Source organism: Peromyscus californicus, unplaced genomic scaffold (genome assembly GCF_007827085.1).
Source record: "Peromyscus californicus insignis strain IS unplaced genomic scaffold, ASM782708v3 Scaffold_19__1_contigs__length_69161282, whole genome shotgun sequence".
In the NCBI taxonomy this organism is placed as follows: domain Eukaryota; kingdom Metazoa; phylum Chordata; class Mammalia; order Rodentia; family Cricetidae; genus Peromyscus; species Peromyscus californicus.
The window spans coordinates 16,042,879-16,067,289 of record NW_026294491.1 but is presented as its reverse complement, the minus strand read 5'-3'; the positions used below and the strand labels follow the sequence as shown (position 1 = coordinate 16,067,289).

The 24,411-nt window shown below is 44.2% G+C and overlaps 1 protein-coding gene across 3 annotated transcripts in view; it reads right to left on the bottom strand.

Moving 5' to 3' along the window:
* The window catches only part of Bicc1 (BicC family RNA binding protein 1), a 240,550-nt gene that overhangs the window by 147,075 nt on the left and 69,064 nt on the right, over nt 1-24,411 (bottom strand). For all 3 annotated transcript variants that reach the window (XM_052744733.1, XM_052744734.1, XM_052744735.1), the window contains exon 2: nt 12,082-12,128. In XM_052744733.1, coding sequence (XP_052600693.1) covers nt 12,082-12,128 — 47 coding nt within the window. The remainder of the gene's footprint in view (nt 1-12,081; nt 12,129-24,411) is intronic.

The following is a 24,411-nucleotide window of genomic DNA, read 5'->3' as shown; positions in this document are numbered from 1 at the left end:
TCAGCTAGTCTGACTCTGCGGCTTGCTCCTGGGAATTCTTGTCTCTGTCTCCCATGCCTGCCCAGCCTACAAGTGGGTTCTAGGCAGGTGAATGCTCCATTCTCCAACCTTCCTGCCATGTGCTTTATCCACTAAGCTCCCCAGCCTTGGAAATGGAATTTTAAGAGAACAAAGCTGAACACAAAATTTAAGTTCTGAGTAAAGGATGCAGTGAAATAAATAAATTTTATATATAATTATGCACATGAATACAAAATTCCTTCACTAGTGGTCACCATGAACACCAACATGAATGTAAAACCTGTCCCTGCCATTACCCACACTCCATCTCAGTGGCTCCCAACTCTGACTTAAAGTCACCTGAGCACCTTTTAAAGACTCAGTGCCCATCCATGTCTCCCTACCAGGACAATGAGCCAGAGACTTCAGTTGCTGTGTCAGCAGGCTAAAATCCCACCAGCAGACTTGTAGACAGTCATGGACCCTGCTCTGGCATTTCCAGTAACCTACCACTTTTAACTTCAGGATTGAAGAAAAGAGGACAGCAGAAACAAGAATTCCGGTCCATGATTTAGCTGGAAGATCTGTCCCTGCTCAGGCTGCTGGACCGCAGATGCTCTTGGCCTCCCGCCTCCCCTCTTGGTACACATTTATCATTACACTCGTGGTTTAATGCTAACTGTAATGTATGCTAAGTCGATAGCCAACAATTCTTTAATCTTACAAACAGAACCCCATTTTCCACACCTTGCCAAATCTGAATCATTTATATCCATTTCTCAGAAAGTTTTGTTTCCTTTCCATAAAACAGGGCCAGAAATAAACTGCATCAGCCAGAACTTTCAACGTTTTTTCCCCCCCTGAAAATACATTTTTAAGTGACATTATCACAGAAGGATCAGAACTTAGTTAAATGTGGTAACTATTTATTTTATAGCCATCATTCTGAACTTGGCGATTTTATGATTCAAAATATAATAAAGGTATCACAATAGCCGAGAACTCATGTTGCAAAAGCTCATTAAAAATAATCTTTGCTGAGACTGCCATGGTTATTCAGGAAGTAGTATTTGTGTGTTCCTAACCCCAAGCTAATAAAGAGCCAGGGGCAGAGTCTTCCCGGCAGGCCTGCATTCCTGGGCCAACGACCTTCAGAATCGGCAAAGCAAGCTTTATTGCAAAGTATGTGGCAATTTTGAAGACTGTTTTGATTTGCTTTGTGTTTTTGTTTTTTGTTTTGCTTTGTTTTTTTGAGACAAAGTCTGACATTATAGTCCAAGTTAGCCTAAGGCTCACTCTCTATATATATATCCCAAGTTAGCCTGGAACTCACAGCAATCCTTCTGCCTTAGTCAACCAAGTGTGCAGGCACAGGGGTGAGCTACCACAACAGCATCCACAACTGTTTTCAGTTCTTACCCTTTTCTGTGGAAACAGTGTGGGGGACAGATGACTGGCTGACTTTTCTAGATTCAAATCCTCCACTAATCCTTATAACTTCCCCGTAAAGAACTAGAAACCCTTATTAGCTCACATGAAATTATTTGATGAAGTTTAACCTATTTTCTGAAAGAAAAAAATAAAGCAGGAAGGGGCATCCCTGCCCCTCTCCCTGCCTCTGCAAAGGCATCCATTGGTTCTTTGGCCAACAGTACCTTTCCACAGAGCCCCCTTTAGACACTAAGTGCCTGGGGCTGTGGGTCTGGAAGACACCTTAACCCTATCTAAATCCTGCCTGGAATCTCATCCACAGGGCCCTCCTTCCCTTCTTACACTCAACATACCAACAACACCTCTAAAGAGGGCACTTGCTGAAAATCAAAATCCTACTCAACACATGGTCCTCAGAGGCCTTGGAGTCCTGAGTAGAAATAAGATCACAACCAGCATTTCCCCATTTACGCATTCCTGACACATGCATGGTGCTCCCCTTCTCTTGAGTGTGATGACCAAGGACAGGAACCACATGGGAACCCCTTCCCCTCCACAGTCATGGCTCCCAAGGAAGGCAGCAGTGTCTGTGAGTGGTATCCTTAGTTCAACTCTGAAGCCGCCATTTCTCTCTCACTCCAATGCCTCCTGCTAAGGGCCTTGTCCCTCAGACCCAAGCTCTTTGGAAGCCAAACTTGCCTCTTCTTTGATGTTTCCAAGAGACCCATCGGACAGGAAGGATTTGGAATTCCCAGCTCTCAAGGGAACAGGTCATATTGTCGGATGAAAAGGATGACACACAGAGATGCTCAAACACGGAAAAAAACACATCTGTGTTCCCATGAAGCCCTGAGAGACGTGACTGCCTCAAGGTTGCTAATCTCGCTCTCTCAAGAGCTGGTTGGAGCTAAGAAGAGCTCAGCATCTCCAAACCTCCAGAGCTGGGGAGCAGGTCACACCACATGCCTCCCCAACAGCACCCACCACCGAAGGAAATCTACTTATGAAAACAACGCCAAGCTCAAAAAGCTTTGCGCTCTCATATTCAAGAGAGAGTAAGGTTCCTCAGGAATTCCAGAGTAACTAGGCTCATGGGAATGTAGTTCTTCATCTTCTTCCAAAATAGCAACTGATGGAAAACTCAAGGAAGAAAGCCAAAAGGTGCTCTACATTGCACCTGCCCACAGCTTCATCTACTGCTCGGTACCCTCATTCCCTGCATGTTACCATGTTGACAACAAACAGCAGAAACCGTGGGTGATGATGGTCACCTGGGGCAACAAAAGTCCTCAATCAATGCGAAGGAAAGGAAGACATGCCCATAAGTTTCTAGACCATTCTCATTTCACCAGGAAAAAAAACTTAAGGTTGGCAAAACAATGAAAAGGAAACATGGCCAGATCCATTTCCCCACCACTAAAATAACCAAGACCACTATTTTTCAGGAAAGAATTTACATCCAAATAATTTTTTTTAACTGCAAAAGAGCCAGTATAGAAAAGCCACAATGACTATTTGACATCAGACAGTAGCATCCAGGATATTCAATCATTTAATTCAAGGGTCAAGTTACTTGGAGAAGCATAAAGTAATAAAATGTTCCCTTGAACCATTATTAAGGAAAGCAGAAAGTTTACATACTCTACTGACTTCTCTGTGTGTTGGTCAGACACTCTCTCTCTGTCTCTGTCTGTCTGTCTGTCTCTCTCTCTCTCTCTCTCTCTCTCTCTCTCTCTCTCTCTCTCTCTCTCTCACACACACACACACACACACACACACGAAGAAAAACAGTATTAGTATTAATGGGAGCTGGGGAGATCACACAGCAATTAAGAACACTTGCTGCTATTCATCTCTAGCACCCCAGTTCAGTTCCCAGTACCCATGGCCAGCAACTCACAATGTCTTCTAACTCTAGCTCCAGGGGATCTAATGCCCTCTTCTGGATTCTGTAGGCACTGCACTCAACATGCAAATTCCCATCACAGACACACACAGCTACGTTAAAAAAAATACATTTAAGCGTAAAGACTCAGAGTTTGCAAAGGTACCTTCCTAACCAACAGTCAGCTGAATATACTTTTAAGTCATGAGGCAAAACTAGGGGGGACAGTCACCCAGCATGTACAGGATAATGGCCAGTGGAGGACACAACAAGAATTTTATCACCTCTACCACCCTTCCAACTAAAAACTAAGATTGTCCCATCTAAGACAATTAACTGACCGATTCATTCTGGGGTACAGGGGACCAAGCTTTCGATTAAGCAACTTTCCCCCTAGAATTCACACTCTCTAACTTTCCAGTTTCAAAATGCCAAAAACAATCTTTTCAAAGCCTTAAAGGCAGGGGACTGAGGGTATCTCTTTCAAGTTAGTCACACCATTAGCTCTTGTAGCAAGGCACTGTTTATTGGTCAACTTCCAAAGAAACATCCAACATGCAATTATAAACATTCAAAAATCCTCCTTCATTTAAAATACGTGACGTATGCTTTGGGGGTGGGTCTATGTACACCCCAGCGCAGGGGGAGTCCCGGTGTTCCCATCAGAGGGCACAAAGATGCCAGGCAGACTTCAGCTTCTTCAGCCATCAGGAGACAAGTACCTAACAGCCTTCAGCTTCGGTGAGTCACATGGGGAATATGTCATGGCGCCCATCCCCACCTTATACACTATTAACACATTGCCCTGCCAGGAACAGTCTGATTGGGGTCATTTTCACAAGAGGAAAGAAAAGATGAAAAGGAAATAGGACAGACAATGAGTAATCCATGAACAACTGCCCTCCCCCAAATAAAACCACAAGGAAAAATAAAACCAACCTGGAAGATCATTTCCATGTGTCGAGATGAAAGTTGCTATTCGGCCTGGAAAAGAACTAGCGGGAGTGCTGATAAGCTGAGCCACTCCCTCCTCTAAAGAATAGACAGAGCCAGAGAACAGAGAATAGAATCGCTAGGGAACTTTGTAAAACAAGCGCTCGCTCGCTCTCTCTCTCTCACACACTCTCTCTCTCTCTCTCTCACACACACACACACACACACACACCACGAATGCAACTAATACAAATGATTTCATCTATAGCCCCGTCAAACTAAAAACTACTGAAAATCACTTTCATATACATGTGTAAAAAGACGAAGATTCCATATCCCCTATCGCTAGGAGTCTGCCCTTGGGTCACCCTCACAGAGTCCTGTAAGTTTCCATTGCTCTAGGTTTCTAGCTCATCCCAGAGTTGCCCCCAGATTCATGTTGTCTCTCCATCCACCCCCACACCGATCCCTCCTGTGTTCCCATCCCCACACCCTTCCGGCCCCTCCCCACACCCAATGGCGATGTCCATTCTGTAACTGATCATCTCCTGTAACCAAGGAAAGACTTCCAGTGGAGGGACTGGGACACTAACCCAGCCACAAACCCTTTGACCTACAACATCCTGCCTACCAGATGTGCTGGGGTAAAGATGGCACAGAAATTGTGGGAGTGACAGTCTAATGACTGGCCCAGCTGGAGACCCATACCCTGAGAGGGAGCTCACCCCTGAGGGCCAGGACCCAGAGGCAGAATACCCCAGAGACCCAGGATAGAACCAAACATCACACACACACACACACACACGTCAATGAAATGATTCCTAATCATACTCTGCTATCCTCATAGATTGGTGCCTAGCCCAACTGTCATCAGCGAGGCTTCACCCAGCAACTGATGGAAACAGATGCAGAGACCCACAGCCAAACATTAGGCAGAGCTCTAGGAATCCTGCAGAAGAGTGGGAGGAAGTACTGTAGAAGGCAATGCATCATAAAAAAAAAAAAAAAACCCACAGACCCAAATAACCTGGGCTCACAAGGGCTCCCAGAGACTGAACGGACAGCCAGCAAGCCTGCATGGGACCAACCTAGGCCCTGTGCATGTATCTTACCACTGTGTAACTTGGTCTTCCTGTGAGATTCCTAAGAGTGAGCGCAGGGACTGTCTCTGACTCGGTTGCCTGCTCTAGGGACCTAGTCCTCCTACCAGATTGCCTCATCCAGTCTTAATAGAAGGGGAGGGGCCTAGTCTCACTGCAACATGATATACCATGGCTGGCTGATAGCCATGGAAGGCCCACTCATATCTAAAGAGAAACAAAGAGGAGGAGTGGAGGTGGGGAAGGAGGGAAGGAGGAGACGAGGGAGGGGAAACTTTGGTTGGGATGTAAAAAAAAAAAAATTAAATTAAACTTTTTTTCAAAAGACAAAGATTTTTATCTACAGTTCTCTTTCAACACAATGAATGGGATCACAGGTCAATTGTTCTCCTTTTTCACATTGATTATATTTTCATTCAAGACAATTTAGAAATGACTTACAATGACAACAGAAAAAAAGAAAGGACAAGCAGTTGAAACCTGTCAATCAAACTGAACATATAAATCTAATAAACAGCATTTACTATTTCAGTCAATTTCTCTGTGACAGTAAACATTTTCTACAAAACTATTTCCTCCCTTAAAAGGTGAAGAGGTTTAAGTTTATCCCCCAAGAATGCTATACACTGAATCCCTAACCCCCTGGGATCCTATTTAGAAACAGAGTCACTGCCGATGTAATAAGTTAATATGTGACCATGGAGGCCGGGGGGAGGTGGGGGGGTGGTCCTAATCTCCTATGAAGAATGTGCTGGTTAGTTTTATATCAACCTGACACAAGTTAATAGTCATATGAGAGAACGCAACATCAAATGAGAAATGACCTCCATAATACAGGCTGTAGACAAGTCTATATTCTCTTAGTGGTTGATGTGGGAGCGTCCAACCCATTGAAGGTGGTGTCACACCTGTGGGCTGGTGGATGCTCTAAGAAAGCAGGCTGAGAGAACCAAAAAAAAAAAAAAAAAAAGCAGTAAGCAGCATTCCTCCTTGATCTCTGCATCAGCTCCTGCCTCTGGGTTCCTGCCTGTTTAAGTTCTTGCCTTGACTGCCATCGATGATGAACTGTGATGTAGAAATGTCAGCAAAAGGGCTGGAGAGATGGCTCAGAGGTTAAGAGCACCGGCTGCTCTTCCAGAGGTCCTGAGTTCAATTCCCAGCACCCACATGGTGGCTCACAACCATCTGTGATGAGATCTGGCGCCCTCTTCTGTGTACATAATAAATAAATAAATCATAAAAAAAAAAAAAGAAATGTCAGCAAAATAAATCCTTTCCTTCCTGAGTTGCCTTTGGTCATGGTGTTTGATCACAGCACAACAGTAACCCTAAGACAGAAACTGGCACCAGGATAACGGGGTATTGCTGTGACAGACCTGGCCATGTTTGCGGGAGGATTGTGGAAGGACTTTGGAACTTTGGTCTAGAAAAGCCATTGAGTGTTCAATGCTTGGTGCGCTGTTCTGTAGGAGCATGGAAGACAGGAGTGTTGAGAAAACTGCAGGCGACAGAGGCCTGGCTTGTGAAGCTGCCAAGGAAGCAAGGGCTCTTTGACATTCTGAATTAAGAACACGTGGTTCTGGGTCAGCTGGGCCTGAAGAATCAGCTGTGATTAACAAGAAGAGACCAGCATCACTGAGGTGAGACCTTCTAGGACGTGTTTCTTCAGGGTCAGCACACAGAAGCCGTGTTCGAGGGGTGACCAAGGTTGTACCTAGTGCTGGCAGTTGAACTCTGTCATGTCGAAGAGTCCTCCAAATTGTACTGGTTTTGAAGGCATGAAGGGGTCATGGGGAGCAGCTGAGGCTTGGCACTGTGAGAGGTCAGAAGAGGCCATTGGTGAGGGTGCAACCCCAGTGGCAGTGGAAGCCCCAGGACGGAAGGGGTCAGAGAGAGAAGCTGAAGCTTGGTACCATGTGGAAGGGTAGAGTCCCTAAAGAGAGCTCAGGAGAGAATATTAGAAAAGATCCAGCCCCCAGCTCTCTGGAGATGCCAGTACCGTGGGATTCTGGCTAAGGACAGCAGCAGCAATGGAGTGGAGCCAGCCTGAGTCTATGAGATAAGCTGTGTGGACTGTGGCAAAGCTTCTGGAAGAGCCCAGAAGATTCTGACTGAATCCCAGACATTGGACTCTTGAGTTATTTATACTGTTTGTCTGAATTAAGGTGTCTAGAGACCTTAACTGTCTCTTCACAGGATGCTGTGAAGAGACACCATGACCATGGCAACTCTTATAAAGGAAAAACATTTAACTGAGGTGGTAGCTTACATTTCCAGAGGTTCAGTCTGTTATCATCAAAGCAGGGAGTATGGAGGCCTGCAGGCAGACATGGTACTGACTATATCTTCATCAGAAGGCAACAGGAAGCTAACTGTCTCACTGGGCACGGCTTGAGCATATGAGAGACCTCAAACCCACCTCTACAGTGACACACTTCCTTCAATAAGAAGACATCTACTCCAACAAGGCTATACCTCCAATAGTGCCACTCCCTATGAGTTTATGGGGGCCAATTACAGTCAAACTACCACACTGTTGGAGTTTGGTTTTGCTTTGATTTGATCGTGACTGTGCCCTGGTGCTTCCCTCTTGGAAGAAGAAGAAAGGCAGGCCAGTAAGCAGTACCCCTCTGCATCAGCTCCTGCCTCCAGGTTCCTGCCCAGTGTTGAGTTCCTGCTTTGACTGTCATCAATGATGAACTGTGATGTAGAAATGTCAGCAAGACAAACCCTCTCGCCTGCAAGTTGCTTTGGGTTATGATGTTTCATGACAGCAACAGTAACCCTAAGACAAATGACGTCTTTAGGAAAGGAGACGGTGTAGACACGGATATACAGAAAGCATACGACCCTGTAGAAAAGCAGGAGAAACCGGGTGGTATTGAGATGAGTGAAGGTACACCTCAGCCAATGAGAAGACAGGCATGGAACGGACCCTCCCCCATGGTCCTCAAATGCACTCTGTCTGTACCTGACCTTGCACAGCGAGACATGAGAGCTGAGAGAAAGAAAACACACTCTTCATGGGAGTGGGGGCTCCGTGTGTATGCTTCAGCAGCACAGGGACAGGAAGAGTATGCCACGTGAAGGCTCTGCACACGACCCTCACACCTTCCTAACAGTTTGGCTTTGGATGGGTAGTCCTCACAGAATCGGTCTTCTTTTTCTCCAGAATTCCCCAGCCTTCCCCTCTCCCTTCTTTCCCAAGTTACAGTTGTGTGTTTAAATCCCTGCCCAGGCCTGGCCTCAAGACCATAGCTGGCCTGTCCTGGATACACCCATCCACTTTCTCACAGCTCATGTATGGATGTGGTAGTGGCCAGATTCAAACAGGGACACGACTGTCCTGTGCCTTTAGGGGTCTCTCTAGCTGTAAGATGGGACAAAGCAACCAGGAAGCTGGGCCAGCATCCCTAGAATGTTACAGGCCAGGAAAAGAAAACTCACTGAGAGCCCGTTTTATTAAGCTACTGCATTGTTGGGTCTCCCTGTGATAGCAAATTAGTCTTTTACCCCAGCAGAGCATCGGGGACATCAAACATTTCAAAACCAGGCATGGTACGGAAAAATAAAGAGCACAGAGCCAAGAGATGGCTCATTTGGTCAAGCTGATCTCTACAATCCATGCTTAAAAAAAAAACAAACAGACTTGGTGGTGTCCATTTGCCATCCTGGCACCAGAGAGGCAGAGACAAGTGAGACCATGAGGCTCACTGGCTAAAGTGTCTAACTTGCTCTGTGACTTCCAGGGAAAGTAGGAAAGGCTGTCCCAGAGAATAAGGTAGCAAGCCACTGAGGAAGACGCAGTATGTTGATCTCTGGTCTCCACAGGCACATCCACAAATACGTGCGCGCACACACACACAAGTGCCTCGACAGACAGACACAGACACACACACATGTGCATCCACACACACAGAGAGAAAGAGAGATAACCAAATACATCTTTGGTAGAAGCAGTAACTCAAAACTCTGTGGGAGAAGTTCAAGGTGCAGGAAGACAGTAACCATGAAAGCTTCAAAGAGAAGACATTTGACAGTTTTGCTGTTAAATTCTTCTCTCAACTCTGTGGGATTCTATGATTCACTCTTCTAACTGATACATTGCATCTCTCTAATCCGAAAACGTCAAAAGAGTAATTCAGGATACTACTCTGAACCATGATCACGTTAATACGACTTTCAAAAAGATTTCTGTGACACCTAAGACAAAGCTGCCCCAAAGTCCCTCATCCCTTCCTTAGGAGGCATCACCATAGAGGAGAAAAAACCCTCCAGACTCAGAAAATGTCTGAAAAATCACCAGAGGGATTGAACCTCAACCTGGGAAACAGCGGGGCTTTAACCTGTGTTTGGCACACACACATCCCAAGAGTGAAGGACATCCAAGCGGTTAGAATAGAAAAAAAGTCCCTTCAAAGACACACGTGCAATATCGGGTGTTCTTGCTCACACCTGTCACCCCAGCACTGATGCTGACACAGGAGAACTGCCTTGAGTTCGAGACCAGCCTGGGCTACAGAATTAAGACCCTCTCTCAAACAAGCAGATGCTAGTGAATGAGCATGGATGTGTCACTACTGGAGTGTGGGTGGTGAGGTGACAGGTCCCCCCCTTGCCTCATTCCACTGCAGAGGAACCATGGTTCCATTCCTGTCTGGTCCAAACACTGACATGTTCTTTTCTGTAACGTTTGCCTTTTATTAAGTTGGTTTCTCCAGCGTAAGCTTTCAAAGAACACAAGTCCCTCCCACGACAAACCTGTAGACCCTGTCCACCTGAAGATAAGAGCGGTTTCTGCACTTCCAAGTCAGGGCTGAAGGAGCACATGTGTTCCTGGATTTGGACATGTGTTTCCATTTACGCTGCTGTCATATATATGCATCCTCAAAGGGTGATAAATATTAGCAAATCTTTTAAGAATGAAAGTCCTGTAGGACAGTGTGGGCTGTGTTCTAATTTGGCTTTTAATGTGTCTGAATCACAGGCGTCTAAAAGCTCTTCCCAGCTCTCTCTGAGATAAAGAAGAGTGATAAGGTAGGAAGCCCGCCCCACCCCCACAGCCCCTTCCCTTACCCTCACATCCTCTTGTGCCCCAGAGAGCTCCTGTCTGGACTATTGCTGGCAGCTAGAGGCAGATCTGTGAGCGCAATGTTAGGCTTCTCTGGTTCTGCCTCTTCTAGTCAGCTGGTCACAGCTCACTACTCAGGAACCGAACATAATCTGGATATAACCAGTGTCCCTATAGCCACAACCAGGGCTTCAGTAGCTTACAAGGTCCTGCTCTGGAGGTCCAAAGCAGGGGTAGAGGACCAAGGACCTGGTCCATACTATTTGGCCAGTACAGCATCATTAGATATTTAAAAGTTTTTATGCATTTGGGTGTGTGCATGTGTATGTGCGTCCATGTGCATGGGTATACATGTGCATGCATATGGGAGCCAAAGTACAACCTTAGCTGTCATCCCCATCTGCCTCCTTTGAGACAGTGTCTCTCACTGGCCTGGAGCTCATCAATAAGCCTATACTGACTGGCCAGGGAGCCCCAGGGATCTGTGTAGCTCTGCTTCACAGGATCTGGCGTGACAAGAGTCCACCATCGTGGTTGACTTTTTTTTTTTTTCACTTGGGTTCTGGGGATCAAACTCTGCTCCTCATGATCCCTTTGCAAGTGCTGTGCTGACTGGGCCACCCCTTACCCCAGCCCAAAACTTCAACTCCATTTAGAAAGCTCTCCCTGGTGGAGGAATGTTCTCTATCATATGGGATCATGAACCTCACCTAATACAAGGCACGCTAAATGTTTGAGTCCAGAGACTGTCCACAGTTGGGTTTCTTTGCCTAGAAGGCCCTTGCGAACCCACTCCCACTGTGAATCCATGTGAGCATGTCGCCAGGTGCCACACGGTCCTCAAAGGAGGCACATTTGCCTGGTTGGTTTTGGTCTCTCCAGCATGGAAGCCTATGGCAGGTAAATAAACACTTTCAAAATGAAGAAACGATTTGAGTCCCAGATGTGAGGAGGTCTGCTTTTAAAACTCTTGGATGGAAACACAGACGAATGATGAATTTGACACCCCACCGCCACCCCACCACCAAAAGTAGACTGCACCAAAGTCTGCCAAAGACAAGAGAATGAAGCCTTTCCAATGGCTCTCTCCAGTATTGCTTAACCTCATGAACAGCCCAGCTTCTCCGACCACGGCTGCCTCTCCAGACATGCTCTCTGAATCAGACACAAAAGGGTGTATGTGCAATAAAACAAGGAGAGAGGGGAAGAAAACAGTGAACTGCAGTCCATCTTTTCAAAAGGAAAGGCATCCTCCCATATGAAAGACTTCCCGAGACAGAGAACTCAGATTTATCAGCCAACATTCCTAATTCCTCACCATCTTTTCAACTGGGCCTAACCATATTTCCCCTTGCTATGTGCATGACTGGCCCAACTGGCTGATCAAATGCAGGCAGGTCTCAAGAGATAGCTTGTACTGGTTACAGACCCCACCCCAAGTTCTGCTCACCAGAAAAACAGACAGCCTTTCTGGACACCTACCCACCTCTAGGCTACACATGACTTGGGTGGGAAGAACTGCAGCATGCCGAAGCAAATGGACAGGACAGGTCTGTACTGATCTGGGTATGAGAAATCAGCCTGCCATCTTGGGTGGCGCTGTGGACACAAGGCTATTTTCCATAGAGCCCCAAGCCAGACAAGAGTAAAATGTCACTCACCTTTTGAAAAAAGTCTTCCCCGCTTCTGCCTTTTCCTTCAGCTGCAGCTGTAAATAAATAAAAAATATGTGTACATTTAAAATACTGTCTTCATTTTAGTGTATATATTCAAAATCCTCAAGTACCGGGGCCATGAACACAAAGGTAAAAACAGCACCACACTGGGCTCATCTGGGATACAAAACTAATGAAGCATAAGATACAAAATCTCATCAATTACACAGCTTTGAGGACCCACACGTCTCCATCTCCACACTGAGATGAAAGTGCCCCTGCTTTTCCATGGTAACAACATGGTAAGAATGACCCCAGTGACCAAAGACATTGTCTGTGCTCCCCACACTTCCCATCTGCAATGGATCCCAGGCATCTGGGTACATCCAACATAGCCCACTTCTGAGCTGATCAAGTTTTATGCTCATGCGAAAGGCAGTTTCCAGGCAGGAAAAAATGTTATGCCTATACTGGATCTTTGGCTAGAACTAACTGAATGTAGAGACTTAGAAGTTTGGGTTATCTTTAAGTCCTATTAATTCACTGATGATGTTTATGTGTTACCTAACATCCTTCCAATTATTGGGGTGACACCTTTTGTGATGTATTAACTTAGCTTCCACCAACCCCAACCAAACAATGTGCCCAGATAACGTTTGAGACTGTAGCAGAATAACCCACCTACCGATATTTCTACCAACGCCCTTAAAAAGGTGCCTTGGTAACAGGTGTTTTGTTCTGTAAACTAAAAAAACTTCATGAAACTATTTCCATGTGGGAATATGTTCCTCAGGGCAACCTGAATCCATGTTTCCAGGCTAAGTCACTCACCTTCGGCTTAAGAATAAACTTACTCTCTTTGAGGTGAGGGCTGTGTTTCATGTCAATAGCTTTACATGACTAAATGCTGTACTGGGACCTCAGCCAATCTCTCCCACTACTTTAGTCCCCTCCCCCATTCACTCCACAAGGGGAAACGAAGCAATATAAGACCGAGTAATGATGGCAGAGGTGAAGGCCAACAGCCAACTTCCTGTGAGATGAAGGGACAGTTGCAGCTAGAACACAGTCCCTTATCAACTTCACGGAACATGGAGAGGGAGTTACAGCTAGAGCCCTGCCCATCTATAGGCAGTCGACAAAGAGGAAGCCCAAGTCCCCACCTGTCCTGAAACATCCTGTGACCTATAGACATTTCAATCGGCGGCGTGTGGTGGTGAGTGGAGAATTTGAGAGTGGTGAAGGGACCAAGCCAACAGCACACGGTTGTCACCGTCCCAAGCTGAATCTTTCCAATGGAGATGCAAGGATGGAGTAGTAGTGGACCGGACAAGGGAAGTCTCAGAAGCAGGAGTACCAGCTCCTCAATGTTAAAGTCTAGCAGATATGGTGACCCAAATACCTGCTCTGTATAGCCTGTTTGTATGTGTGTGTGCACATAATGTGCATATATGTATATGTGCGCACACACACACACACACACACACACACACATATGTCTACTTGACCATCCACGCACATGTATAAAGTGCATATGGATATGTATGTGTGTATACAGGCATTAGTATTTGTGTATGAGGGTATGTGTGTGTATATATGTGGATGTGCGTACAGATGTGTACATATGCATGTGCATGTCTATGTTTATGTGCATGTGGAAGAATATGTGTGTTCACATGTACGTACCCACATCACTGTCAAAATGACTAAAGGAGCAAGAAGTGGGATGGATCTATCCCTTAAGAATGACACCTGTCACTGGGCAGTGGTGGTGCATGCCTTTAATCCCAGCACTTGAGAAGCAGAGCCAGGTGGATCTCTGTGAGTTCAAGGCCAGCCTGGTTACAGAGCAAGATCCAGAACAGGTACCAAAACTACACAGCAAAAAACCAAAAAAAAAAAAAAAAAAGACACCTCTCATTAAGTTTTGACAAGCACCTTCTGTGACTCTGACAGAAGGAAGGAACAACTGATAACATTTAAATTCTTCTTTTATCAACTCAAATTTCACAACCACAGATGTGTAAGTGCTGATTTTTACCAACATATTTTTATCAAAACAGAATACATGTTTCCGGGATTTCCAAAGACAATCAGAGAAAAAAAATGGAAACACAAGCTAAAAAGAAATAAAAATATTCTATTTAAAGTATGGTGGGGTTGAAATAATAGAAGAAAGATGTTCATGTCCTAATCTCTGGACCTGGGACTGTGTGATCTTCAATAACAACAGGGAGCAACTGAGATAAGCAACTGGAGAGAGGAAGAGTGCCCTGGGTTATCCAAACAGGCCAAAGTCACCACATCATTGTGATGATGAAGCCGTGGGGCGGGGGGGTGTCAGAAGGCAACATGACAGCCTGACAATAAAGGAGACAGGGAGAAACAAACACAGAGATCAGAAAAGAGACAGATCTGAAAGAGGATGTGGGGGCCACAAGGGAAAGAATACATGTGGCTTCCAGAATTGGAAGTCAAAGAAAGGCCGGATTCCTACAGCCTTTGAGGGTGATGGGGGGCTTGCTAACACCTTACCTTCAGCCCAGAGAGATCCACTGCAGACTTCTAGCCTCAGAACTGTAAGATGACGAATGTAAACTGTGCTGGGCCACTAGAATGGTGGCTGTTTGTCATATCGGCATCAGACACTAATCGTGGAAGCCAATACCTTTCTACTCCCTTTCTGTACCAATCCCACACAGTCAATGCAGTCCAGCAGACATTGCCACAGAGAAAACCTCTGTGCTCTACTCTCTGGAGTAAACTGTCTCACTTGGAGAGATGTCAATACTAAAGCACTAAAAGAAGCAAAACTGAATTCCAAACAACTGGTCGACCCCAGCTGGAGGGTCTGAAGGGTTTCCTCCAGCAGGATAAAACTGACATCCAGACCTAAGGACATAAACCAAACAGCAAATGTCTTGGAGGAGACATTGCAGCCGAGCCAGCTCTTGAACAAAGTCCTTACTTGAGGTTAAAAATAGCTGAAGAGGGATGTGCTCACTGACACCTTCATGGAAATAAGCAAATACAGCAAGAGTTGAAAGAAAATTTAGTGACATTCAAGAGTTCCCTTAGGGAAGGAATATTTAGCATCTCCAACATTTTCCAAAGTCCTTTGACTGGACGAACTCCTTCACCACAAGAATCTGCAAGTGTCAACTCCCTGATGCAAAGGCTTTCTACTATACATGCTCCCTTTAGGATGCTGCTCTATTCAGGACAATGCTGTGAAATAATCCTTCGGTACAATGTGAAAATTTGTTGCTTTCATTGTTAATAAAAAAGATGATTGGCCGATAGCTACGCAGAATTTTCGGGGCAGAGAGAATGCCGGGAAGAGGAAAGGCAGAGTCTGAGGAGTCACAAGCCAGATGCAGAGGAAGCAGGATATGTAGAAAATGAGGTAACAAGCCATGAGCCACGTGGTAGAACTTAGATAAGAAATATGAGTTAATTTAAGTTGTAAGTGCTAGTTAGTAACAAGCCTAAGCTATCAGCAAAGCATTTATAATTGAAATTAAATCTCTGTGTGGTTATTTTGGATCCAGCAGTCCAACAAAAACTCCATCTACAAGACAATCTCACCATGTTAGAACCTCAAAATACGTTCAAAGAACAGGGAAATTTCTGTAATTAAAACCAAAATACAGTGAACTACGCTCTGGAACCAGAGAGGACACTAAAATTTAACCAGAAACACATACTGTTAGCATGATTGGGGTTTGAAAAGAAACAGCAGACTGGGGAGCCACAAGTAGATATTCACGGTCATCGAAGATCACTGCCCTTTTTGAGTCTGAAAGCTTCTGTGGAACACCCCCACCCTAGTCTATAAGGCCACAGACAGATGAGTGAGCTGAAGGCACAACCAACCCCTAGCTATGCCAACTCTTCCCTGCATATCAATACCTAGCATAAGGTTTAGTCTATAAATTAAACCCAGTAAGAGATTAACAATTAACAGGTAATCATAAAATGAACAACTACAAACTACACTACAGTTAAATTTATTGGAGCAAATATGATCCATCAATACCTTATGATTGTACTCAAGCCTCTTGGGATGGATGGGAACTGTCACAACACCTGTGTGAGATGATGAAGCCAGGTGAATGCTGTGGGCCTTGTCACACAGCTTTAAGCTACTGCTTAAGGGTCCTTGAACGTAATCTCTGTCGAACCATGAGTCTACCTGATAACCAAGACAGCAGTCACAAACAGGTGGGTAGTACATATGGTGTGGATAGACCAGAAAAAAAAAAAGGATTATTCATATCCCAAGAAGCATCATGCCACTCAGACTGGCATACAATTCAAAACATAAAACTTTCTCTATTTCTAGAATAGCCCGTGTAGTATTTCCAGATCACAGTTCATCAGAAATAGCTGACACTACAGTAAGGGAAGACAACTGTACAAGAAAACACAGACGAGCCTGCCTGGTTTTCCTTAAATTTTGATGTGTGAGTTTCCCAAGCTCCTACAGTAAAGGCAAAGCACTCTGGTCCGATTCCTGGTTACACCGCTGTCTCAGATGCCACCTTGGGCTCGTCTATGTCTGACACTCCTTAAGTATCTGTACTTCAGCCTGTGGGGTGCTGGGTCTCCTTGGGGACTTTTACTGACTTTCAGAAACAAAACTGTCAAGGCTGCAGATGTCAATCAAGAGAGGACATGTCCTTCCCGTCTTCTTGTCCCTCAAACATGAATCCTTCAGAGTTCAAAGCGGGGAGTCCTCCTCTATATGTATCCTCCATTCTCAGCATGAAAACCCCAAATTCCTCCCAGGAAGTTACAGTTTGAGGGGAGAGGGGTGAGATCAATGTGGAATATTTTTCTCAACGTAAACTCAGACATTTGACATGCTGATTCCATAGACCCGGGGAAGAACAGAGACGGTTACTCTCAGTCCACAAATATCTGGGTCCTGTGCCAAGGACAAGAAATAGCCAAGTCCCGACCCCTTATTCAGCTTACATCCCTGATCATGTAAGAGCCAAAGCCACCCAACCACAGAGGCAAAACCAGAATCATAATTCAGCTCTAGCAACAACCTTCCCAAAGACCTTTGCACACCCCCAGTGCTGTCCAGATTAAACTTTATAGGAGTTTGATTATTTCTCTTCTTGTAATAGAAGCTAAGTCCTTCTCCTTTCTCCCCACAGGGGAGCAGGGTAGCTACTGCTAGCAGTAATGAGGAAAGAGGACTTCGGGAGGACCACCAGAGAGCTGGATTCCAAGAGAAAAATAAGAAACACAATACTATCTTGACCCAAAGCATTTCATTATGTTTGGACAGGAAGACGTTGCCTATGAAATAAGCCGACCTATATTCTCTGCTGTGGGGTTGCTCAACCACTGAAGTCTTGTTATATTCTGTGGGGAAACCACTCTCCCTTGGGCCTGCAATCTTACACACTGAGACTTCTTTGTCCCTCTCTCCCACAATAACATGGAAAGTGCATCATAATTTAAGGTCGTACTTTTTAAATCACTCTTTACAATCGCTTTATCACTCTTTACTATCACTCTGGCATGATGCTCCAAGTTGGATTTTTAAAACCTTGGCTTTTTCCTGGCCAACAAAAGTAGCTGTCTCTCTTCCCAACACATAACTCCAGGAATAAATTCCTTCGATACTACTGAAATATGGCTGGCTGAATGTTCAGATAATGAGTTTCGTGTTTTGAGCTGAACAATTCATTTTTATGTTTATTATAATTTCTCCAAGGCTCTGCCATGTTTTATTTCATATTTTTGCCTCGCAAGAAATATGGGATGGCAAATCGCCTGCCAATAAAAGCGGCAGAAGTTGAAACAGGTGTAAACTATTACCAGAACTGCCCCCCAACTCCTGAGCGCTCCTGGGTAATTACTGAATTATATGGGGTGGGGTCCTGTTTTAAAGTCTTCCTAGGGCTCAAGAAAACTTCTGTTTAAATATCTTTTTTCATTCCAACTGCTTTTCTTTCCTAGCATTTGATGCTTCATGGATCTAAGTCTAAAAATGCAGGGATGAGGAATTTCAGATTTAAAACATAATATGAAGTAGCTTTCAACATTACCTAGACAAAATATGACACCCAATAAAAGATTAAATTAAAAACAATAACTGTGGTCCAGCAAGACGGCTCAGTAGGCAAAAGTGATAGCCACCAAGCTTGATGGCCTGAGTTTGAGCCCTGAGACCCACAAGGTAGAAGGAGAGAAAGGTCACAAACAAGTTGTCCTTTAACGTCTACAAGCATACTGTGGTATGCACCACAAAAACATACACACAAAAATATGAATGTGATAAAATATTTTTAAAGAATTCTAAGATTATTGTTTTCAAATATATATATATTCCCTTTCCTCAACTCTCAAATGTGTGTGCAAGTGTGTGTTCGAGTATGGGCGAATGCATGCAACACAATGCATATGGAGTCAGAGGACAACCTCGGGGGCCAGTCACCTTGCTTGAGATAGAATGACGTTTTGCCACTGAGTCCACTGCACTAACTGGTCTGAGGGTTTCTAGAGATTCTCTGGCTTGCACATAGGTGCACTGAGATTAGAGATGTGCACTACCATGCCCTGGTTTACACAGGTGCTGAGGATTTGAATTCAGGTCCTTACACTGCACATCAAAGCACTTTCACTATTAAGGTAACACCCCAGCCCTGTTTTTAAATCCATTTCATTGATTTGTTTTGTTTTTTGTTTTGCTTTGATTTTTGAACACCACCTACTCTAGCATACATACAACTAAGTTGTCTTCTGGTTGCCAGGCAGACAAACGGTTGCTATCCAAGAAGCATGATTCTTGCCTAAGCTGTTTATAAAACATTCACCTACGAAGTCACTTTAACTTAGGTACTGAAAAAGTAGCGTCATGTACTATGTTTTGTACACTAACCATTTCCAGAAAACTTCCTTGGGAGTTGGCCAGTTGTACTCAAAGGAGAATGAGGAGATGATGTAGCGAGGCTTGGATGTCGACCTGCATCTGCAGAAACATGCTATCTTGGTAAATCACACCTAGCACTGTGGACGGGTGACAAAACTCTAGTAAAGTAGACACAAAGCCTATATTTAAAGTGTTTTCCAATGATTAATGCTGTATTTGACTTCAAACCTTAGTGATAAAAAGTACCATCTGAATGCTGTAGAACTCGCCATAGCAAGCCCGCCCGGAGTCTTGCAGACATCTCCCACAAAGCTTCCTACCTGATTCTCAGAGCTTGCTGTAAGTAACTCAACCCCACCTTACGCTGAAGGAAACACTGGGTAAGCTTATTGAAACAACACAAAAGAACAACCACAAAACACTTTTCTATTACTAGTGGCTGGGTAAAGAATAGCTCTCTTTATATCTTTCTCTAAAACACTGGTTTATTTTTACAGCTAAGTTTCTATGGTCCTGGGACTCTCGAAAGATGGCAGATAAGTGCAAGTTGATACTCTTGCAGAAGACCTGAGCTCAGCATCCCCACTGGGTGGCTCACGCCCACCCTGTGACTCTAACTCTCGGCACTCTGACACCCTCTTCTGGACCCACATATACATATGCACATAGCCACACACATATACACACATGTACACATAATATAAAGTAATAAGAGTAAATCTTTTTAACATTTTTCTGTGGTCGCAAATACAATGAATTGGCCTACCTTAACACAAAAAAGAGAAAGCACAGGGTACAGACTCAGTTTGAGTTCATCCCACAGATCCTCTCAGCCTCCCCTTCTAGGCTACCTCTGTTCCTTTGTCAGCCACCGATCTCCAGAAACAGGGACCCCCAGTGCCTACACCAGGATGGGGCTCAGGTAGGAGATGTCCTCCTCTTCCCTGTCCTCTATTAAGAACTCTCTTACTCTTTGTCCTGTAGCAGCCTGCTTGCAGGAGCCCCTCCTTCAACCCCAACTCTATGCACTGGGGACTCCACCTCTTGATGTAAATAAATAGAGCACAGTCCCCCTAGCTCTTTCCCACTGGACATCTAAGCCTTACCTCCCAGCCCATCACCATTCCTTGGTGTTACACACTGGACCAAACAATACATTCTACCAGGGACACCTCCCTCCTCCTCAGCCACTACATTTCCCTAGCATCCAGAGTGGGCAACGTCAACCAAAAAATTAAATATCCACTCAACAAAGACAAGCCCAGATATCTACACCAAGAAATACCTCAAACATCATAACTCCAGATGCATGGATCCCAGTGCAAAAACACAAAAATGCAAGAAACATCACTACAGCTTAAATCTCATACTGACACACACACACAGTGATAGTTGGTGACTTTAATACCCCATGCTGTCCAGTAGACAGGTCACTGAGACAAAAACTAAACATAAAAATGTTGGAGTTACATGACATACATCAAATGAGGTAACAGTGGATGGGAATTAACAGAGACCATAAGTCACCTAGGAGACATCTACAGAACAGTCTACCCAAACACAAAAGAATATACTGTCTTTGGAATAGCTTTCATAGAACTTTCTCCAAAATTAATCATATGCCAGGACATAAAGCAAATCTCAATTGATACAAGAAAACTGAAATAACACCCTGCATCCTATCTGACCACCACAGATTAAAAAAAGAATGAACCACAAATGGCTGAGAAACTCTTAAAGAAATGTCCACCATCCTTAGTCACCAGGGAAATGCAAATTAAAACTACTTTGAGATTTCATCTTCCATCAGTCAGAATGACTGGTAAGAGTTCAAACTTGTTCATTGCTGGTAAGAGTTCAAACTTGTACATCCACTATGGAAAGCAGTATGGTGGTTCCTCGGGAAGCTGGACTAGATCTACCTGAAGACCCAGCTGTACACAACCCTTGGGCATGTACTCAAAGTTCTTTACAAGCTACTATAGAGACACTTGCTCATCTGTGTTCAGTGCTGATGTACTCACAATAGCAAGAAATTGGAAACAACTTAGATGTCCACAAACTGATGAACGGATAATGAAAACATGGTACATTTACACAATGGAATATTATTCAGTTGTGAAAGAAAATTAAATTATTAAATTTGCAGGCAAATGGATGGAGCTAGAAAAAAAATCACCCTGAGTGAGGTGCCTAGACCCCCAAATGCAAATACTGTATGTTTTCTCTTATAGGTGGATGTTAGCTTTGGGGCTTTCGACATGTGTGCTACAATCTGAATAACCACAGTGGTTAGGTACAGAGTGAGGGGCTAAGGAGATGAGAGGAGCTCCCGAGGAATGGGATATAAAAATATGATATTATAGAGAGGCAAAGGGAAACTAGACTAGAAGGATTAACTAGAGAGGGGGATGGGAGAGAAGGGTAGAGGAGGGAATATGGAGAGGGACAACTAACAGTAAAAGGCCATTTGTAAAACCATGTGGACACCGACTACAGTAGATGCTTCCTAAAATACAACCTTATATAAAATGAATCCAAATGGAGTCACCAAATAATAGAGGAAACAATGTCCCAACTAGACATCTTATGCCGCCAAGTAAAACTTCCAGTGCCAGGAATGGGTTATATCTTGTTGAGTCATTGGCTACAGGGGCACCATGGAAACCTCCAACTATAGCATGCCATTGCCAAGGCTATTAGTTACTCTCTACAACCTGATGGTAAGGCCATATTGCCGAAGAGAACACATACTTATGTCTCTGAACAGGAGAAGTCAAGCTGGTGTCTAACTACATAGTTTTTACCACTATGGACTAGTGTTCATGGTATTAGAAATGAGTCTGTGCACTACTGGAGGAGAAAGGTAAACACCAACCCAGCTACAACGGTGACTGGCCTGCAAGATGTACTGGTGCAACTGAGGCACAAATGTTAGGGGAGTCACCAACCAGTTTGTACTCATCCTTAAGGCTCACTCCATCAGAGGAAACCCAGAGCTGACACTGCTAAAATGGCCAAGAACATTAGACCAGACAGGTCACTGGCCTAGGGGAAAACCTACTACTATACTGCTAAAGGAAAAGAACAATAAAATGACCTCTGATGTCACACTGTTCTACCTGCAGAGCAGTGCCTTGTTCAGCCCACATCAGAAAAGACTGTAACAGTGGATGGGAATTAACAGCAGCCCATAACTGAACAATGTACAGAGAATAAGAGACTTCAAAGCGCTCGGCCCTAAAGGGATGTTTTCATCAAACCCCTCCTGTCAAGGCTGAGGGAGAGCTATGCAGAAAAGTGAATAGAAAGACTGTGATACTGAGAGGTGATGGGTGACTCCAAAGAAACAGTGGCTTCCAGTCACAAAGGAGAAATGCACATATTAACTCACAGAGACTGTGGCAGCATGCCCAAAGGTCTGCACAGGGAAGACATGGACTCCCAACCCTAACCAAGAAGCGATCTCCAACTGACATCCATTTGCAAAGGGAAAATTCAGTTTCCTCGAATGAAGTCTCCTTGGGTCTACAAACCACATTTCAGGGCAGGCCCGGTGCCCAAGAACAGCGGGCTAACACAAAATGAACTCAATGGTGTTTGTGTGGACTTTTTGTTTCATTTGCTTTGTTTTGGCATTTTTTTTTCTTATTGGGCTTTTGCTTTTTTATTTAAGTGTGAGTGTGTGTGTGTGTGTGTGTGTGTGTGTGTGTGTGTGTGTGTGTGTGTGTCTAGAGAGAGACGTCTAGAGAGAGACGTAGAGAAAACGAACAAACTCAGGTGGTTAGCTATGTGGGGAGAATCTGAGAAGAACTGAAGGATGGGACACATGATCAAAATATATATTGCATACGTTTTTTTAAATAAAAAAGGGAAATCACAGGAAGGTGGCTGTTCTTGTATAAGAATGGGCACGTGTGCATACATGAGCACAAAAATAAACACACACTTGTGTTTCTGTGTATATGCATGTTAGCAAGCACAGCAAAAAAAGGCACAAAACACAGTTGTCATCTGTGTGGCAGAAACATTGGGTCACTTCTTTGTATCTTTTAGAAAACCATTTCAATAGCGCACACCATTTTTTGGTTGAGAATACATCATTTTCAAACCTACCTTCCTCTTGAAGAGTGAAACAAGTTATTAGCATTTCTGGTTTCTAACTATCATTTCAGCATAGGAGGCAGCCTAGAAAACCTATGAGACAGACACTAGTTGAGGAGGCAGGATAGGGAACACCTTATCAGAGGAGCGCACTGGGTACGCAAGAGCATTGTACCAGACCTGGATCCCAGACCGGCTGGTGCTTTCTAGACTGGCAGTTGCTCACATCGCAGAGGACAAAGGTTTTATGCATCCCTGAGAAAAGCATGCATATCCTCCCCGGGCCCCAGTTTTGTGGGAAAGATAGTAAAACAGACAGCCCTTATGCAGAGAACTTCAGATATGCCTGGAACACATTTGTTTCTAATTTGAAACAAGTTGCCTTGACCTATTGTCAGAGTATTGCAAACCAGAAGAAATATCTTATGCTTCATCCCGTTAAACAGCCGTCCACATAAACTCTTAAATGGTTTTATGGCTGTAGGTTGGGCCAGACATTAAGGAAATGATCATCAACGCTACCTGCTTTATTGAAACTGCTCCGAGATTTCCTGGGATCCCCAACAAGACCAACAAGGCCTTTTCTTCCTTCCTCAAAATGTCCCCAGGAGTTTAAGACAGCTGCAGCCTGGGTTTCATACTGTTGATTCCCACCATTTGGAAATGTTTTTTTGTTTTAGCCCTGTGGAGCCTGGGGCTGTCCTTGCCACTTGAATCTTTCTAGTCCTTGCCGGATAACAGAAAAGACTCTTGTTATTCCCCAGAGCACTGCTGTACAACTAAAAGGCAATGCTAACCTCCAATGCAATTCCAAGTTTTATAACCATATTAAGAAGGATAGAAATCAAAGGGGTAAAATCAGTTTCAGTAGTCTATCTGTTTAATTGCTATAGAAAGGTCTTTACCATTTCAACACATACTCAAACATTAATGAGACTTTCGGCTTTTGTTTTGCACTGTCTTTAAAGTCTACTGTTTGCTCGATTCATGCTATGCTTCTGAACTCTCAGAATAAGTTTATCTCAAATGCTCATAGCCACATGTAGCTAGTGACAGCTCCTGGAAGGTGTTGCAAGTTCACTGTGGGATGCTAAGTGTCTAGAATTCTGTGAAACTACACAAAGAATATCCTTTAGCTTTTAATGAAAGAATTGTTTGAACTAGGCTGATGCTGTACAAACACCCAGAGTTGTAAAACAATGTTAGCCAGGTTCAATGATGCTTTAGGAAAATGGCTCAGATAAGAAGAAGAGAGTTTCAAAGTTAGACTTTGACATGACCCAAGTTGTGGTTGACCAGCTGGATGGAAATTTCATTGACGTGTGTTAGCATCATCAGTC